At 33.5% G+C, this 20,965-nt stretch overlaps 3 protein-coding genes and 1 pseudogene across 3 annotated transcripts; 2 read left to right on the top strand and 2 right to left on the bottom strand.

The window, feature by feature from the left end:
- On the top strand, positions 915-1,909 carry LOC104727822 (eukaryotic translation initiation factor 3 subunit L-like). Its single transcript, XM_010446891.1, has 3 exons — positions 915-945; positions 1,145-1,662; positions 1,757-1,909. The coding sequence occupies exons 1-3, from the start codon at positions 915-917 to the stop codon at positions 1,907-1,909; spliced, it is 702 nt and encodes a 233-aa protein (XP_010445193.1).
- LOC104722729 lies at positions 3,667-9,349 on the top strand (annotated as a pseudogene).
- Positions 9,343-12,136, bottom strand: LOC104722731 (UDP-galactose/UDP-glucose transporter 2-like). Its single transcript, XM_010440941.1, has 7 exons — positions 11,629-12,136; positions 11,268-11,296; positions 10,967-11,168; positions 10,635-10,877; positions 10,427-10,528; positions 9,856-9,963; positions 9,343-9,756 (listed from the first exon to the last, which is right to left on the bottom strand). Exons 1-7 carry the CDS (start codon positions 11,749-11,751, stop codon positions 9,526-9,528), a joined length of 1,038 nt encoding a protein of 345 aa, XP_010439243.1. The 5' UTR covers positions 11,752-12,136; the 3' UTR covers positions 9,343-9,525.
- On the bottom strand, positions 17,994-20,523 carry LOC104722728. The gene is made up of 3 exons (XM_010440940.2): positions 19,681-20,523; positions 18,949-19,045; positions 17,994-18,529 (listed from the first exon to the last, which is right to left on the bottom strand). Exons 1-3 carry the CDS (start codon positions 20,335-20,337, stop codon positions 18,012-18,014), a joined length of 1,272 nt encoding a protein of 423 aa, XP_010439242.1. The 5' UTR covers positions 20,338-20,523; the 3' UTR covers positions 17,994-18,011.

Raw genomic sequence — 20,965 nt, 5'->3', positions numbered from 1 at the left:
CTATAAAAATTAACAGAAGCCATTTGCTTTCGACGATATATGACCATACTTTAACTACTAGTCACTAGATCAAATAACGTATTGACCAATTAAACGAAAAGGGTAATGAGAACGCTAATAAGAACCAAAAGAGAATCTGACATATGATACAACTCAACAAACTATGCTGATTATACTTTGTTTTCAAACATCAGATCGAATGTAGCTGATAGTCTAATACTTCTAAAAAAACACGAGTTCTCAATGTACGTATGAAGAAGCTGAGTAGTGCTTTTAGTAAGTATTAGACCCGTCGGTAGACTCTTTGAGGAGTTTTTAGTGTTTTGAACCAAAACAATAATTTAGAAGAAAAGAAAAAAAGTTAAGGGAGCCTCTTATATAGTATACCCGATTTTGTTCTAAGAGACGCTACATGTCGTTTTTCTGTTGAAGAAGCTGAGTAGTGCTCGAGTTCTTTTCCTCTATCTCTCTCTCTTTCTCTCGCGATATGCTGATACGACAAAGGAATTTGGAATCAGAGGAAGTGTTTGGATTCGAAGGATCTGGAGATTGAATCAATTGGAATCACAAGGTAACTTTGTCAGTAGAATAGTATGAAATCGCATATTGTTTTATGATTAGGATTCTTTAATTAGAATCTTATGATGAAATTTTGAGAATTTTGGATATTGTAATGCTGGATTTGTTTGTTCTTTGCGTAAAGTTTTAAGCTTTTGGTTGATTTTGTTTTCCTCTTTAAGTAACGTTCACATGAATAAGAGCAATGAGTAGGATTCATATTCAGTATAATCAGGCGTGAAATGGTGATTGTTAATGTTTCAAAGGATACATCAAGTCTAATGAATGATGGATTTTAGATTCTTTGGGCATGTTGTATTCCTAATATGAAGGAGTTTCACAAGCATTTTAGGACCATGGCGTGTACAATCGAAATCGAATTGACTCGTTGATTCTTGTATGAGGGTTCACAGAGAATGTCCTGAGTATTTTTGGTGTTAATTCTGATTGTTTAGGTGTTGGTGTTGTTTTTTTAAAGATTATATTATGTTCTGTCTCAGCTTTTATAAGGAATTGATGTGAAAATGTCTGTATAAAGTCGATTGCTTTCATCTGATTCTGTCTTCCTTGTGAAATCATGGAGCAGGAGACAGATGGTATGTTTTTGGTCTCTTGCGTGTTCACTGCCTCCTCGGTGACTACCACACTGCTCTCAAATGGTTGCAGCCCATTGACATCTCCCAGCAAGGTGTTTACACCAGTGTCATTGGATGCCATATCGCTACTATTTATCACTATGGCTTTGCCAACCTCATGGTGCGAAGGTATGTTGATGTTGTTCGTGAATTCAACAAGATTCTCCTCTACATTTTCAAGACAAAGCAGTACCATCAAAAGTCACTGCAGTACGATCAAATACTCAAGAAGAATGAGCAGATGTATGCATTACTTGCTGTTTGCCTCTCCCTCTACCCTCAAACTAAACTCGTTGACGACTTTGTCAACTCTCAGCTCCGCGAGAAGTATGGTGAAAAGATGATGAGGATGCAGAGGTATGACGATGAGGCATTCGGTATCTATGATGAGCTCTTCTCTTATGCATGCCCCAAGTTCATCACCCCTTCGGCACCAAGTTTCGACGAGCCTCTTGTCAACTACAATCAGGTACCACTGTTTTTATTATATCAGAGTCAAAACAAAATTTACAAAAAGGACTTGTGTGTTTGTTTACCTTTATCAAACTTGGGAATTATCTCAGGACGCATACAAGCTTCAGTTGAAGATGTTCCTTTATGAGGTAATGCAGCAGCAGCTATTGTCGGAAGTGCGGACATTCCTCAAAGTCTACTCCTCCATTTCTCTTGCTAAGCTCGCAAAATACATGGAAGTTGATAAGTCCACGCTAAGGTGAGGAGCCATGGGCAGATGGCTTTTACCAAAAAGTCAATCTCTCTCCAAAAATTCATTCAGTTGATTCCAATGGTGGGATCATCTCCAATGCGTGATTTCTACATGAACAATGTGTGTTCTTTCTTCAATGTATTAATGTTTTTATTATGTTTTGTATGTTTACAAATTAATTAAATGCATTATTTTCCTATTTTTTAATAAAATCTTAAATGTTTACACATTTATACTACTTCTATTCTATTTAAATTTTTAAAATTTCAAAAAACAATTTTTTCAAAAATAAGAGACCCAAAATTAGAACTTACCATTGGAGGAGAAAATTTTAAAGAGATCATGGGTTCTTATTTACAAAACAATACACAATTAATTCTTAAAAAATTACAGTAGATGATAGTAACAAAACATAATAAACTAATAAGTGTAGGTAGAGAAAGAAAACAAACATAAAACAATCATGGGTTGGGTTTTGCCAATCAAAGGCCTGTATGTAAAGCCCATTAAGTAGTGGGTTCCATGGGTTTATGGTGAGCTTTAGAAGGGCCTAGAGGATGTTAGTTGGCTGAGGAACGGTGCCGAGTCGGACGACAGTGAGTTGAGAAGATCGCGAATGAACGAAGCGATATCATCAGAGTAAATCCAGGGATCCTCGTTGGAGCTTTTCGATATAAGTGTCTCAAGATAGGATGTAAAAAATAGATTGTAACTTTCCGATAAAAACATTAATACAAGTCCAGTTCGTCATTCCTTCTTTGTTTTCATTGATTTCTACCGAAAGTCTGACCCAAAATCCCCTAAATCTTATTTCACCTACTAGATTTATAAAATGGTAGTCTTGACCGGAATTTCCATTTGATGTAATTAAGAAAGTATATTGGTTTCATATATAATTAAGAGAAATTCTTTTAAATACTACTAAAAATGTTTTTTTTTCCAAAAATACGACAAAAGTTTTTTTTTCCAAAATTACCACAAACACAAAAAAATTGATTTTTAAGAATGTAGAATTTTTTTTTTTAGGTTTGGGTTGACACATTTAGTTTTAGGGTATAGCTTTTAGGGGTAGGGTATTTTAAGTTTAGGAATTAGTTTTTTTTTTGTCAACCATTGGGCCACAACTGGTCGGCCCATTAGCCAAATTCCTACATTCGTAGGAGCCGAGACTCGATCCCGGGTGTGATAGTGCCTTCTACAAATGGACTTACCTCCTGCCACTGCACTAAAGCCACTTCACTCTAGCAATTAGTTTTTAGTATTAAAACTTTACTTCAATTATGTGATATTTTTGGAAAAAGATATATTTTAGTGGTATTTTTAGGAAAAAAACTAAATTGTGGTATTTTTGTAACAAAAACCTATTTTAGTGGTATTTATGACAATTGCGCTATAATTAAACATATGCTTTAGAAGTTTATGCGAAATTAAAAGCACTTGTACAATAGACAATCAGAAAGCACTTGTACAAGAGATACTAAGAAATATTTGAAGTATATATATGACTAGAGACTAAAGAGAGTGGCTAAGACAAAAAAAAAAAAAAAAAAAAAGTTCCCAAAATCCAGTTTAGACCATTTTTAAAATCTCAAAATGAGTTTTTACACGTAAAAATGAAATAAAAATTTACAATTTTTTTTTAACATAGTAAATCAATGATATCTTTGTCCAAAAAAAAAAAGGAAAAAAAAACTTTGGAAAATTAATAATAACAGAAAAAAAAAACAAAAACAAATGAGCTCCCAAGAATAAAAAGATTCTGGAATCAGGAGATTCCCTCTCTATCAGCAGAATAAGAAAAAAAAAATGGAAATCATCTATGCTCTCATCTTCTTCATCTGTACCTCATCCCTCTCCGAAAAAAATGGTGCTTCTCTTTTCAATACCACAAATCTCGTGGATTCACCATCCGCTTTGACTCACCCACCCACCATAGAATCAATCAATCAACCGTTACCATTTTCCCGAATCCAACATTCTTAAGAAATGTACTTTCTTCTAGGGTTACGAGTCAATTTGGGAGACGATCATTACCAATTCCACTGAATCGATCGGAGAATTCGATAGCATTCGATTGATTCCAAGGTTCGATTTTTAAAACGCAGTTGAAGCTTTTGAAGGTGTATATACATAGTTTTCTCTCATATCGTCAGACGTATTTGTTTGAGACATTACTTTGTTTAATGTTTATTAATTTAGGATTATTAAGTGATTGAATCAATCAGGATGATAATAATTGATATAAGTACTGTTTTGATTGTTGCCACAAGAATATATAGAGTTTGATTTTGACTGTTGACAAAGTTTAGGTAGGAAATTAGATATATTTTTTTTGGCATTTTAGGAAATTTTTAGGAAATCAGTAGCATTCATGCTTGTATATGCAATTCAATGGTTCATGAATTCTCAGTTCCGCTAGTAGACCAGACTGTGTGCTGAAATGTATTCCTTTCTTGCTTTGAAGGTTCTGTATGCTGGATTTGAAATCGGGATGCTGAAGTTATTATTCTGCTAACCATTCTTAGCTCTGTCAAGATTTGGATTCGTCAATAAGTTTTTGAAGGACTAGGGGAACCTCAAGCAATGGGATCTGATAAGCATTCTGCTCGTTTTCTACATAACCTCAAGATGGAGAAGGTCAGAACGATCCTTACCCATACTTACCCTTATCCTCATGAGTATTCACGTCATGCTATGATTGCTGTGATTTTGGGTTGCCTTTTCTTTATTTCGTCCGAGAACATGCACAGCCTCGTAGAAAAGTTAGACAATAATTTCAAGTGGTGGTCCATGTATGCCTGCTTGCTTGGGTTTTTCTATTTCTTTTCATCTCCATTCATCAAAAAGACTATTCGACCTAGCTACTCAACCTTCAGTCGGTGGTAAGTGGATCCTTTATTCTGTCTTCCACAATGTGTATATCAAAAAATTATGTAACACTTTTTCTTTGTTTGTTTTGTTCTGTAGGTACATTGCGTGGATTTTAGTTGCAGCTTTGTACCATCTCCCAAGTCCCAAGTTTTCAGTCAATGGGTCTGGATTTGAGGATGAATCTGTCCTTGTTTCTAACAATTTATATATCATCCATAGTCTTCCTTTTTGTCTTCCACATTATTTTTCTTGGGCTTTGGTATATTGGTCTTGTTTCTCGTGTGGCTGGAAGGCGCCCAGAGATCTTAACCATTCTTCAAAGTTGTGCTGTACGTACGCTATCCCCAATCTTGTAGATCAATGACACTTGCTTATAAGCATTATTTTACATATTAATCAAATTTCAACGTCCTTTATCTTGTGCAGGTTCTTAGCATAGCGTGCTGTATTTTCTACAGCCATTGTGGTAATCGTGCTTTTCTGAGGCAAACACCCCTTGAAAGAAAGCATTCTAGTCGTTTTTCACTCTGGAAAGGAGAAGATGGCAATAGTACTTGGCTTGCGAAATTCACTCACATTGATGAGCTGAGAGACCAAGTCTGCTCATCATGGTTTGCTCCTGTTGGATCTGCACGTGACTATCCACTATTGTCCAAATGGGTCATTTATGGGGAGGTCTGGCTTCTGTTATACAGTATTATTCTAATTTGTTGTGTTCTTGCTTATTTGACCACTTCCTGTTGTATTCCTACCTTTTCATTTGCAGTTGGCATGCAATGGCTCTTGTCCTGATTCATCTGATGAAATTTCTCCTATATACTCACTGTGGGCAACGTTTATTGGCCTTTACATTGCTAATTATGTAGTGGAGAGATCAACAGGGTAAGTTGCAGCTTGGGCATAGTTTTTGTTAAACGAATATTGTAACTAAAATGTTCAACACATACAGAATAACTACTTGTCTAATGTTAAATTTCGTTGTAACGTTAGGTGGGCTCTGGCACATCCTCTGTCAGTGGAAAATTATGAGAAGTTGAAGAGGCAACAGATGAAACCTAATTTCTTAGATATGGTTCCTTGGTATTCAGGGTACGTCTATGCCAACTGATCTTTTCCCTTCTATACATTTTAATATCTACCAATGTTTTCTTTGAAGAATACACATTAAAAGTAGGATACTTGAGCATTGTCTGATCTTTCTAACTATCTATTTCAGAACATCAGCTGATTTGTTTAAAACTGTGTTTGACCTCCTCGTATCAGTGACTGTCTTTCTTGGCCGCTTTGACATGCGAATGATGCAGGTATACTATTTTTAGTGATATTTTTTTGCCTCTTCAACTTCAGATTATTTTATCTTTCCGCGTTTTGATTTCCTTATTATATTGCATTTTTTGTAACCTTCCTCATCTTTAAATTTTTAGGCTGCAATGACCAATGATTGTGATGGAAACAAGAGCAAGGAACTTTTATATGACCATTTATCCGATAAGGATGACTTCTGGTTTGACTTCATGGCTGATACTGGTGATGGTGGAAATTCATCATATTCTGTTGCGAAACTCCTAGCTCAGCCTTTTATCAAAGTCCCGCTAGATAATGATTTAATATCTCTGCAAAGGGGTAACGTACTGCTTATTGGGGGAGATCTTGCGTAAGATTTTTGTATACCTGTGATTTCCATGTTCTCTGTTTTTTTGTCAGGTCTGAATGTACAGAATCAATGTCTTTCTCTGATATATTGCAGATACCCCAATCCATCAGCGTTTACATATGAAAAACGTCTATTTTGTCCTTTTGAGTATGCGCTCCAACCTCCCCATTGGTATAAAGCGGACTCAATTTCTGTTGACAAGCCTGAATTACCTGATGGGGTGTCTGATCTGAAACATTATGATGGTCCCCAATGTTTTCTTATCCCTGGAAACCATGGTGAGTTTCAGCTCTCAACTTTATATCTCTCTCTAGTAACATGTTTCACATAATTGGTGTTTGTCGGTATTGCTTCTAATTGTAATGCTCGTATACATATTTTTAGACTGGTTCGATGGACTTAATACTTTCATGAGGTATGTATGCCATAAAAGTTGGTTGGGTCGCTGGTTTATGCCTCAAAAGAAAAGCTATTTTGCCCTGCAACTACCTAAAGGATGGTGGGTGTTTGGTTTGGATCTGGCGCTTCATGGTGATATTGACGTGTACCAGTTCAATTTCTTCTCTGAATTGGTGAAGGAGAAGGTAGTTTCAGCATCCTCTTTATTTCTCCTGCTAAATAGACTCTGCAGATGCTGTTACAAAATATACTATTTCTTATTTACTTGAGCTCTTCTGTTCTTTTGTTCATGACCATGGGTTGGGTGTTTCTTTGGTTTGTGAAATGACAATGGGTTGGGCTATTAGAGTAGGTGTCTTCTGTTTGATACTAGTAAATTTATAGTTTGTTTCTTTGATGAACATGAGACACCTGATATGTGACTTTTTGAAAGGCAGATGTAAACTTAGAATGGCAGGAGATTTGCATCATTATATGCGTCATTCATGTACTCAATCAGATGCTCCTGCTCATGTTCAACATCTTCTCGTTAATGGTTGTGGAGGGGCTTTTTTGCATCCCACCCATGTTTTTAGCAACTTTTCAAAGTTTTATGGTGCTTCTTATGAAAGTAAATCTGCTTATCCTTCGTTTCATGATTCAAGCAGGGTAAACATTTTTCTTTTTTTCTGATTGCTTATAGTCCACAATCACTGACTTTTCCTTCTTCACATTCAGATATTTTATGTTGTTTGATGTTCTTTGCAGATTGCTTTAGGAAATATTTTAAAGTTCAGGAAAAAGAACTGGCAATTTGATTTCATTGGTGGCATCATATACTTTCTCTTGGTCTTTTCCTTGTTCCCTCAGGGGCAGTTTTACAGAGCTTTGGCTTCCTCGAACTCCTTTTTCTTATGTACTGTTTCTTGTTTTTTCCATTTATTTCTTCTGCCAGCAATGCAACCTGAATTAGTCATTAAGATTTGTCTATTAAATCGGTACAAATTATTAACATCCACTACTGAATGGTGAAACCTAGACAAGCCTTTGCATATCTGCAGTCTTTTTTTTTCTTGTGCTGTGTGAAGTGAACCATGTTTTACTTAATTGCACTCACAAGAAGGTCTTTATTTCCTCGTTGGTTTCAGTGTAAGCTAGGCCATATCTTACGAGGTGATTCATTTTCTGGCCACCTGGGGAGTTTCTTTGGCACAGTTTGGAGCTCCTTTGTGTACGTAGCAGAGCAGTCATATGTGTCTTTCACCGGTGTTCTTATGTTGCTAATAACTGCAATAATGTTTGTTCCCTCAAAAATATCTCGGAGGAGACGACTGGTAATTGGAATCCTCCATGTTGCTGCACACCTGACAGCTGCTTTGATTCTAATGTTGCTGTTGGAACTTGGCATAGAAATCTGTATTCAGCATAAGCTTCTTGCGACCTCCGGTCAGTTTCCTTTCCATAAGATGTTCTTTCGCTTTCTCCATCACAATAACATTGACACCAATGGTTAAAAAAAAGTGATCCTACCTTCATCGTTTTTAGCGTCTGTGATTAAACCTTAATGGATTTTGAGATTTTGGAACTCTTGGCTACACAGGGTATCATACCTTGTATCAATGGTATAAATCAGTAGAAAATGAACATTTTCCAGACCCAACTGGCCTTCGAGACCGTATTGAACAGTGGACGTTCGGGTTTTACCCCGCCTGCATCAAGTATCTTATGTCGGCATTTGATATTCCCGAGGTAACATAATTCGTCAACTTAGTCTTCATTATAGCTATAGGTAAAACATACTTATTTAGTTTGCAGCCGAACTTAATGTGTTTAACATTAGGTAATGGCGGTTACACGGACTAACATATGTCGAGAAGGAATGGAGTCGCTTTCTCGAAGCGGAGCAGCAATCTACTATGCTTCTGTCTTCCTCTACTTTTGGGTCTTCTCAACTCCTGTTGTATCTTTGGTTTTTGGAAGTTACTTATATATATCCATCAACTGGCTTCACATACACTTTGATGAAGCATTTTCTTCACTTCGGATCGCCAATTACAAATCATTCACCCGTTTGCACATCAAACCTGACGGAGACCTTGAAGTCTTCACTCTCGGAGTAGACAAGGTGAGAAAAGAACCTGAAATTTACAAAAGAAAAAGTTTGTGATTATGGAATTAACTAGAGAAATGTATGTGATGAATGAGTCTAGGTGCCAAAGGAATGGAAGCTGGACAAGGACTGGGATGCAGAGCCGAAACCGACTGTGAAGATGAGTCATCACAGAATGTTTCCAAGCAAATGGTGTGCAACAACATTGCAGCAGGATCCCGTCAACACCGTAAAGATTGTTGATCATTTTGTTATTCGTAGAACAGTAAAAAAAAATGAAGAGTCTTAAGATAGAATCAGGTTCATTACTGATCCACTTTACCTTTTAGAATGTAGTCTGTAGCGTTTCCAGCCTTTATGAATAGGCTTATGAGATGAACAATGGTTGCTTTTGAAAGTGACGACATATAAATCATACCATAGTTTACAATTTAACATCTCAATTTTTTGTGATTTTACTTTAGAATCTAATAACAAGTCTCTGAAACAACTTTAAATCTATTTGCTGTTTCTCCCTTTTGTTTTCCCTTCACCCAACATTATTATTCTATAAACCCTTTGAAGTAGTGAAAATAAAAATATAGTGTGTATATAAATAATACATGTCACATTCTCAAACCAATGACTTCCTCTCTTCATCATCTTCTCTATCACCGTCCCCACTAGCGCTCCTAACCGCTGGTCTAGCTGGAATCTTGGTCGGAGCTTTACTATCCATTGGAACCATTTTCAATACAATCCCCATTGCAATCAACAGCAAGCCTGACCCGTGTTGTTCAGTTAACGGTTTCGTGAATATCAAATACGACAGCAACAACGTAACACCTTTCCTCGCCGTTGTTATCTACACAAAACATTTTTTTTATAACCAAAATGTGAATTTAGAACGCTGAGTCAACTAAAAACACAAGTGAGCGTTTACAGATAAGAATAGGTATTTTACCAAGGCGGTAGTGGCGGCTCCGAAGAGTGCAATGAGGGATAGAACAGAGACTTGACCAATGAATGTGGCCATAGCTTCAAATACAAGCACTCCGTACACATACGGATGCTGCAAATTACACAAAAGGAACAATTGATTTTACAATATGTCAACTAACGAATCATCAAACGGTTTGATTATTAAACTAGTCCACGTTGGTACTTTAGTCATAGAATCAATAGATTTAATTTCATTTTTATAATATGACAATTTGGCTTTTTAAAAGTTTGGCAGATTCAGGCACGTCGTCGGTCAATGATTTCATTTCCCCGGTTCCAAGAATCCTACTAGTGTTGACTTTTTCTATAATACAGACTAAACCGAGTCAAACCTAAACCAAGTACTTTCCAAAGCCAATACAAGGTTTCACTTTTGACACTTTCATTTCAGATGGCCAACTATCTCATATAATGGTGTATAAACGAAGAACCGAAACGCGTTAACTTGGTATGGTTAAAGGTTGACCAAAACTCAAACCAGAAAAAAAAAAAGAAAGAAAGAAAAGAAAAGGGAAAAAAGGTTGTTTACTTACTTGTGCACACGCAGTCCACGCACGGAAAACCTCACCGGTTAAGACCATGGGAACGAACAAAAACGGTAATCCAACAACAGTTGAGCAGAAAAGCATCTCCATCTGCACACAAACACATCACAAGAATCTCAGACACGAAACAAAACAAAACAGAACAGTAAAGTAAAAAAAAACCGAAAAGAACTCTGGTTTTGTTCGGGTTCCTTGCCTGAGTTGTCTCTGGATTCATTGTGAAGATAGCTTCTTGTAAATTCCCCAGGAAAGCATCCATGATCAATGCACCGGTTATCATCATAATCCCAATCATACTGAAGTTCGGAGACATTTGAGCATCCGCTAATGTGAATAGGATCAAACCAAGAACTAGCAAGAACGCTGAAATGTATTCATGGACAGGGTATTTTCTTCGAAGACCGGGTATAAACGCTCCCATTATCATCACCGGCAGTACCTATAAACATCAGCCATTTCGATCATTCTCTTAAACACTTAAGCCTATACATTAAAAACCACATTGAGAATTTGTGGATTGTAGATCACCTTGGTGGATTTGAACATGATTTGAGCAGGATAATTGAGATAAGCCAAAGATCCTTTGGTTAATCCATGAGAACCCATGAGAACAGCAGAGAGTTTGACATAAGTTCTCATGGGATTAACAATATGCTTAGTGGTGAAGCCTTGAAGGTAGATGAGGAACAAGTAGACAAATCCTTGTATAAACGTGAAATACCAACCAAAGCTACAAAGACAGAGCAAATCAATCCCATTGTTGTTACTTTTTGCTTAAAATCTCAAAAAAAATTAGGAGAATGAATCAAAGTTTGACTATTTTATTTACCTAAACTGAAGGCGATTATAAACATATTCCTGCAAAAAAAAAATCAAAGATCACATCTTTGGTGTGAATTCACAAATCTTTTTGACTAAACTTTGAAAGATATAAACCAAAATGTTTGTTTGGAGAGAGTTTAGTTCGTCATGCAATTTTTACTTCTTCCTCTGTTTTAATTTTTTTTTTTCTCAGAAACCAAACATCAAACACTTAGCATGCAAAAAACAAAAACCAAAACTTTACAAAATTCAGGAGCAGGGTACGTGAGACTATCACAAGAACAAACAAAAAAAACATCGATTATGTTTTGTCGGAAATCAAAATTGGAACTGAAAAAAAAAAAGAGAAGAGAAAAGAAGAAACGAACCTCGCAAACTCCGTTGACGAGGTAACCAAAAAAGAAACCAGAAGTACAAATGAGAAACTGTTGCCAAGTTGGTCGATCAGACAGAGAGATTCCAAACAGAGATCTTGACTGTTCCTCCTTCATTTTTTGCTCTTTCGTAATAAGAGGCGGAGAGAGAGAGAGAGAGAGAGAGAGAGAGAGAGAGAGAGAGAGAGAGATGAAAAGGAAACCTAGAAAAATTAAATCTTAGGAATTGAAGTCACTCATTCATAACGGTATAATTATCACCACCTCGATGTAACCAAAAAAAAAAGGGGGTGATCGCAGTAAACCAAACTCTTCTCTAATTCACTCTTTCTCTCTCGAGTCTCGAGGTCTCTGTCCAATTACTTTCAAAGTAGAGAGAGAGAAATAGAAGAAGAAGAAGAAGAAGAAGAAGAAGAGAGCTTTTAAGAAGGAAGGAGAAAACGCATGAAGAAGAATGAATAGAAGAGGCGAGTCCGAGACTCGTCGCGTGATTTGCCACTTCGTTGACACGTTTTTCTTCTTCTTCTTCTTATTCTTCTTTTTACGTTTTCCTTTGTTCTTTTTTTTTTTTTTTTTCACCGGTCAAAATCAATTTTTGCAAATAAGTCCCTAAATTTATTTTATTTTTACTTGAGGTCTGAAAAACTTTGGTTGTCTTACACATGATGACAAAATTTACATTACCCAACGTGGCACTTCTATTTTGTCTTGTAGCTTTTTAGTGCATAATCTCATGTTTGCTAATTTAAGATCACTAAGAATTTAATCTGTGGTATAAGTAAAGTATATTTGGGTTTACCTTTTATAAGAAAATAAAATATGTATACATTATTATAAAATTAAAAATTTAAACCATTTTTTTTTAAATTTAAACCGATATATATATATATATATTTTTATTCTAATTGTAAAATCTAAATCATAATCATCTCTTTTGTAAATCCAAACCGACATATAATTTCATTTTAATTGTAAAATTTAAACCATAACAATCTCATTTGTAAACTCAAACCAACATATAATTTTGTATATATATAGAAATTGAGTTTTGTATGACAATTTTTGTTGTATCTGTGTATATGATTGAAAACCAGATTTGTAACATTTATTTTGTGCTTCTTAGTATATAATAAAGACAAGAATGATAAATGCTATGAGTACTAGGATTTACCCCGTAGTACACCATGGTCTATTCGTTTTCATAAATCATTTAAATAGGTTAGTATACTAATATAATCAGGTTTTTTTAGTTAGTTAATATAAATATTAGAATATTATATATAATACGTTGTATTTGCAAAATTTACCCCATAGTAAATTTCTTTGTTTTGTAATATCAATGCACTTATATATATATATATATATATTTTATTTTGGTGTTTTTACAATAATTAACAGTACTTGTTAATAAAATTATATGGATTGACTTTGAAAGAACAATAAATATGTGTACTTTCAAAAATATAATGAACTATGATTAAAATCAAATTTGTTTTAAGACCATGGTTTTGTGCATGGTCTTAAACCATGGTCAAAAATAAAATGAAATATGATTAAAATCAAATTTATGGTGATTAATAGTGTTTAAGACCATGGTTTTTTGGAAAATCATTTCAAAAAAGATTATTGCACAAAAATATACTTCAAAAATGATAAGATAGATTTTAAAAATATATATCCGTTTATAAAAATTCAAATCACATCATATGTTGAAAAAAATCTAATATTTTTTAACTTTATGTATTAAATAGTAATTCAAATAATTAAAGATAAGATTAAATAAAAGTGAAAGGAGAATTATATTTTAATCTAACATATTGCTTTAAATTAGGTAGATAGATTTTAGGAAATTTGAAATTAATATTATCAAATAAGGAAATGATTGTGTTTGGTTGTAAGGATTGTAGAGAATTTAATTGAGACTTGTTTGGATACAAAGATAAAAAAAGATGACACAAAAATGTACTCCAAAAATGTTAAGATAGATAAAAAAATATCTAGATTTCTCTATAAACCACATTAAATATCTATCTTAGTAAACATATTATAATGTTTTCACCTACATTTGAACAGTGTGGCACTTTTTTTATAGAAACCTTAACTAGAAGAAATCATGATATCATCAGATCTTCAAATAAAGTTAAAAAGTGTGTCAATGACTAAAGGACTCATACACTTGAGGGCTCATTTTCATATTTCTTTTAGTTGACTAAAGGAAAGTTACAACTTCGAGAAAATGAAAACGAAATTAATAATGGTAATCAAGAATGGCTTCTGAGTCAACTTTCTGGTTGAAGTGAATCGAGTCATCGTCTCAATAGACGCCATTACAGCCTGTCTCTTACAATTTCGGTAGTGATTGTTAAATGCGTTATAGTAGTAGTAGCTCTTTGTTATGTCAGAGTAACATCTTAATCATATATTTTTGGACACGTTTCGGTCTTTGTTCTTCTATTTTTTGTTTGTCATCTTCTATAATCTATATAAATATCGTGCATACTCATTCGTTCACCAACGGAGTAACAGTTTTGTCGGTTATTGGACACTAGTGAAATTGGATATTGAACAAAATTAGGTGAGCAATTAGGCACTAAATTATAGACGATTAAAGACAAATTAATGGCAATATTTAGTCAACGAAGTAACTGTTAAGCCCTTTTATAAAACAAAACAAACAAAAAGAGTACATGTTATATAGGCTTATAGCATAATTAGGTGAAAGGTGTGTAGTCGTGTAGGGTGAACAGTCGAAAATATACATTCTTATTTATTCATAATTGATACTAATTGGTGAAACTAAAAAACAAAATGCGAATATAATCGTATATGAATTAGCATATAGACCAAATGTTTTGTTTAATATTATCGAACGTTTAATAATTGCTTTGAAATAGTGACGACAATCAGTTAGCCTTCGCAAAGACCGCATTCTTATTCTTGAAAATACTAATTACATGAAATTGACAATTATTCAGAGAACTAATTATACCACCTCAACTTATCAGGAGCGATTATTCGTGACTAATCCAACTCCTCAACAAATAAGGCCAATAAATTTGATATTACAACCTACAACAACAACAACAAATGTGTACTATATATCGCAATTAGCATTACATATTTTCCTTAACAAATATCTTTTTTTTTTTTTTTTTTTTTTTTNTTCTTAACAAATATCTAGGAGTGTATTTTAAGGTAAAAATCTTTACGTGAAACGGTATCAAAACATAAATACACATAACAAAATTGATTACACTCGTAGATATTTTTTCTTGCTTAAAACCAGTCGTGTGGTTTATAATAAACGGGAGACTGCGCTGGAGACTTTTGCATTTGGAAGCAACCGATCACATTACATATATTCACAAAAAAGGAAATATATAAATATTGAGACTGGGGTCGAGTTACGGAATCAAAGTCGTTAGAGAGACAATACAATGACGTACGGTCAAAATGGTGTGGGTCTATCTTCGGCCATTTTGTACCGCGCACCGGGATCTTACCAAACCGAAGACAGGTCCAGTTACACTCCTGTCTCCTTCTTTCCATAAATATGAAATAAGATTTTTTTAAAAAAATAAATAAATACAGTATTAACTACATCATGTACTAAATTTTTTTTAAGATACAGTTATTTGGTTTTAAACATTAATTATGGGCCTTCATACCATGACTAAAATAGGGTTGGCATAGTAGAATACGTACACTTGTTAAATCTATTATATGCTTAAATTCAAATATTTTATCATAGCAATAACTAGGTGATAATATATATATATATATATATATATATATATTTCACTACTAATATGTTTTAAAGTATAGTTTTTTAAGATATCAACTTATACACATTTTTCTTAAATTTAGTAGATTATAATTCTATCATACGTCTTGTTGGTATTCCACGTATTCAACTTTGTATGATAAAATAAGCATGTTTAATTTGAAAATATTATAGATGTGTAATCGATATATACACACACAAAGATCACCAAATTATTTTTGTCATATGTGTGATTAAAAATGCAATGATAGGTGATATGTCGTGATATCTGTTAAGTGCGACAACTGCATTATTGTTAAATTCATATAAATTACTAATAAACAAGTTTTCAAATATCAAAACTGTTTTCATTCGGTTAAGTGTCTATCTCTCCCCAACAATTATTTAGTACATTCGCGCCCTAAGAATAATAATAATATATACCACAATTTATGTACATACCTACGTACCAAAATCATTCACTAAGCTTTCGAAGGATACTGCATACGTTGTAGTTTGTAGTTTGTACTAAGTTCCTAACTAAAACTACAATTCAGTTACTTAGTGGTACACTCGTTCTACATGGATTTAAACTTATCTACTTGACCACAACTACTGAAATCGCAAATAGCGATTTAGAAGTCCGACGGGCCTGAAAAGTGAAAAACTGCTGTTCAACGATCGCAACATTCACTTACATACCATCGCAATTCATCACCAAAACCAAAGTTGTTAAAGCTCAACAATAGCTATATTTGAGTCCATCTTGCGTAATCTCCTATATATTAACAGAAAAGCATATTCTTGAAAAAGCTGATGTGTCGCCGTCAGAGAGCTCTGTGTACATTTTAACAAAATACCCTTAAATTTTCTACTTAATTACATTAACATGACATTATATTTTTTTAGAAACAACTAACTGAATAATAATTAGATATGTCATCATTTCTCAAACAAATTTAACTATCACATATTATAATTAATTAAATAATTACATACTATTTTAAGGTAAAATTTCACTACAATTTACTTACAAATATACAAGTCAAAGTTAATAAAAATATTTTTAAAAGGCTATAAAAACATATCAATAATATAAAATTAATAAAAATAAAGAACATATAACTTATTAACATAATCATATAAAAACGAAATGTTATTTTTTATGTTAGTATTATTACCATAATAATTTAAATAACAAGCTTTCAATAGTTATTATAATTGATTATAAAAGGAAATAAATTATCCCTGAATTATCTCCAACTCATTTAAAGAGACATAGGGGGTGTATTGAACTTGTTATTTTAGGAGATTTTGGGGTATTCTTAAATCCTCTGTTATTTAATTGGTGATTTTTAAAAATCATTTGAAATCCTATGTTATTGAATGTGAAATTTATAAAAATTATTTACAATCTCTTGTTATTCAATCAATAATTTGTTAATCTCACTTCAAATCTACGGTTAATCAAAATATCACATTTTTTTTTTTAAACTACTGAATGGGATTCTACGAGATTTTCTAACATTTCTAGCTAAAAATATGACTTACAAAAAATCACACCTCAAAAGTGAAACTTTGACAGATTTTTTTTTTTTAAAAGAAAGTTCGACGACACCTATTGCAATTTTTTTTACAAAGTACCTCCTCCATCTCTCTCTCTCTTCTCTCTTCTCTCAAATACATACATACCCCAAAAATCCTAAAAATTTTCGTTGATGTGGAAATCCCATTCATAAAACTTTTTATTAGTTATCGATTTTGGAATTTCATTAATTTTTTCATAATGGTTTTTTGGTAATAATTCGTCATTTATAGAAAATATTAACAAACCAACTAACTCAAAATATTTAAATAGCCTAGTCATAATATTAAATCAATAAATTAGATTATCTTCGGAAAATTTAGTTTAGAATCCGATTGTTACTAACATATAATAAAATTTAATAATTAAACTACTGAGTAATTTAGTATATGTTGTTACGGTTACATAAGAAAAATGCAAAATTTTATGATTACAAAATAAAACATAAGAAGATATGAATTTGATTTTTAAACCACATAAAAGACATCTTGCAATTAATGGTAACATTTTATCAATATTTTCTTTACCATAAAACCTTTTACACATTCAAAGATTTCACGGGTGAAAACGTATTTTTTACACGATAAACGCAGTTTTGAATAAATAAATAAAAAAATTTAATTACATATTATGTTTGACAAAAATATATATTTGTTTTAGAATAAGAATTTCCTTTAAATTGATTTATCCCGCACATAGTGCGGATTGTTACCTAGTGGGTATAATATTATTGAAGCTAAGAAAGATTACTTGGAACATTTCTACATTAACGTCGTAATTAACTAAAGATTACTTGGAACATTTCTACATTAACGTCGTAATTAACTATTATCTTTTTGTACTACTATATATTTTTCTCTTCATTTTTTTTTTCAAAAGTTCAAAGTTCAAACGATTCACTAAGACAACCATATATATATATATATATATATATATATATATATATATAAATATATATANATATATATAGTAATACATATACTTTGGTGATGAATTACAATAACGAACATGTGACAAAAAAATTTAGTTTTACAACGATAGATCAAGAATAAGTTCGTCAATCAAGGAACTGACGAAACCAGTCCCCAGCTCTTCAACCACGTACTCTCTCCCATTTTCATTGATACAACCCCATTTCATTTCCTTTACATAGATCTCTCTATTCTCTCTCACTCCCCAACTCGTAAACATATTATATTCTTCTTCTTGTCTCTTCGTCACCCATTCTTCAACTATATCCACCAACTTGTCCTCGTCTCTTGTCTCATTATTCCCTTTTTCTTTGAAAAAATCTACCATCACATTGTATACTACATGAGATGCCAGTAAATGGTTCTGTTCCTCGATTGTTCTAGACTTCACTAGAGCAAGCAAACGGTTTGCTCGGGTTTCGGATTGATCTTCTTCGGTTTTAATAATGTGATCAGAGTTGTAATCTTGTCTTCCCACGTATTGCTCTATGCGTTTCTGTAAATCCACAGGCTCAAGTCGTACCAAACTCTCAAATCTTCTGCTTTTTCTCTCGTTTTTCGTCTTCTCATCTCTTTCTGTAAATGTCAATTTATAAAAGTTTAGTTCATCGGATCAGCTGGTAGGATTTATCAAAAAAACAAAGTGCTTCCAAATAAACATATTGTAATCTTTATCTAAATTTCAAAACACATAAAATATTTTAATTGATATTTTGATCGAACATGAATCAAAAATAGTAAACGTAAACAACACTTTCATATCTTATTACTGTTTCACACGTGTGTGTTTGAAAATTTCTTTTTAAAGAAAAAAAAAAAAGAGAAGACGCTAAAAATGGTAAATCTATAAGAGAAAGAAAAAAACAAATATAGTATAACTTGTAAACGTAAATAAAACCTATATATTGTATAGACAGTACAAGTTTACAAAGTAATGTCCCTACATCGATTAGCGAATATTCAAAGAACGTAAAGGATATAATCAGTGACTTTACCCTTGTGATGCGAAGGAGGAGAGATAGCATCATCTTCAAATGGGCATTCTAAGATCGATATTGGACTGTGTTGTTCTTTTTCTTCGTTCACGCATTCCTACAATTTACACTCATTAAATTAATTCAATAGACAATAGTAGTATATGGAAGAGAATTTACTCGTATAAACGAGAGGTCAACTGTGTATTAAATCGTGTACGAGTTTAGATTACTAAATTTTAAAGTTGTACCAAGCTGGCAAAACAAAATCTAGGAAATCGACGAGTTAACCCACTTCAAGACAACAACAACAACAACATTATACATTCTCTCCAAATTTTCCCATATTTTTATAATTATACTATTAGTACTAATTCCGAAACTTAATTAAGAGATTAATAGATTACGAATATAAATGGACCAAAATTGACGTTGGGAATTGAGTGATATCATATCATCCGTAGAATCCGCTTTCGAAGCCACCAAGAAGAATCAGAGAGCTCTCGGTTACATCGCTCATATTTTTATTCACATTCCAAGTCCCTCCTACCACACACACACGTGACTCACGTACGAACCGACAATTTTCAGAAAAACCAACATCATAATGTTAAGTTCAACTTAGTTCACTTAATTGTTAGCTCTTGTAATAAGTTGTGATATTAATAGTTTGGTGCATTGAGAAAAATGACGTGGCCGATGATCATTGGACAAGCCAAAAATATAAAATTGAAAGTTTGTTAACTAACTAACCTCTGTGTTGTCGTGGAGAGACGACGATCCGTCACTGACATGTGACCCTACACAATCCCCACTCATAATAACTACTACTTCGCCTGATGATGAGTGAGTCACGACCTCCGAGTTCTCGCTACTAAAACTTAACGAGCCACCGACGGCGTCGTTTGACAATGTCGCTTCACCGGAAAACGAATCCGTCGGGAAAACGTGATCGGACATTTGATCTTGACTCTCTTGGAGAAAATCAGCGAATATTCTCCACCGTTTGATCTCCTTTTCACGATCCTCCGTTTCTTGTTTGGTCCCTCCGTCGACGTTGAGCTCACGTCGTGAACGTTTGATCCTCCAGAAGCTTCTTGAGAAAAGCACTTTCTTGTTATCTCTCTTCCGAGACGGAGAGGAAGGGAACGGCAAGAGTTTAACGGCGGTGAGTAACGCCGTCGAAGCTTTATGAACGGCGTGACTAAACGCTAACCCGCAGGTAAGACGAGGACTGTGGTGGAAGGTTCTTGAACGTTTGACCTCAGCGTTGAGGATGCGAGGGAATGATTTGAAGCCGTTGGATGAGCATGAGCTGAGATCTTCGAGGAGGTAATCTCGTAATATCAATGGCTTTAACCGTCTTTTGCTCACCGGAAGGTGATGATTGGAGGAACTGATCGATGCCATTGGAGAAGGAAGCAATCGAAGAGCATGTGAATCTGAAGATGTGAGTGATGACTGAGATTGATAGATAAAGAGTTAGAGAGAGAGAGAGAGAGAGAGAGAGAGAGTTACACAAGTATATAAAAGAAGAGCAGGGAAATGATAAGCTTCTTTGTGGATTTTGAATACTTGACAGAGGTGAGATACTGTATTTAATTTTTGGGAGGATACAGTGTTAAAAAAAAAAAAAAAAAAAAATTATATGTAACAGCTATAGAGGAAATTAAAGTTTTATACATTTATGATTTTATCTATAGGGATAGATATGTTTGTAAGTACGTAATTACAAAGATATATGCTAAAAAAACAAAGATGTGGTAGCGACGTGACTATAGAGGATCAGTTATTACGATTGTCATAAGATTAGAAAAAAAAAACTCAAATGATTGATTACGGAGATTACACACATTTTATCGATTTGGTATGAGGTGTCCCGTATGGGGAAAATGTTTTTAGATGTTTAATAATTACAAAATTATTGAACTACAGCTTAACAGTATTAACAACACAATTATATAAAGGGTGTGAGTCTTTTTTGTAGTTTTGTAATATTTTTTATTTTTTAATTCACAGTGATATAAATAATAAATAT

This window comes from Camelina sativa, chromosome 11 (genome assembly GCF_000633955.1).
Source record: "Camelina sativa cultivar DH55 chromosome 11, Cs, whole genome shotgun sequence".
Classification (NCBI taxonomy): Eukaryota; Viridiplantae; Streptophyta; class Magnoliopsida; order Brassicales; family Brassicaceae; genus Camelina; species Camelina sativa.
Note: the sequence above shows the minus strand (reverse complement) of the source record. Positions and strands in the feature narration are given on the sequence as shown.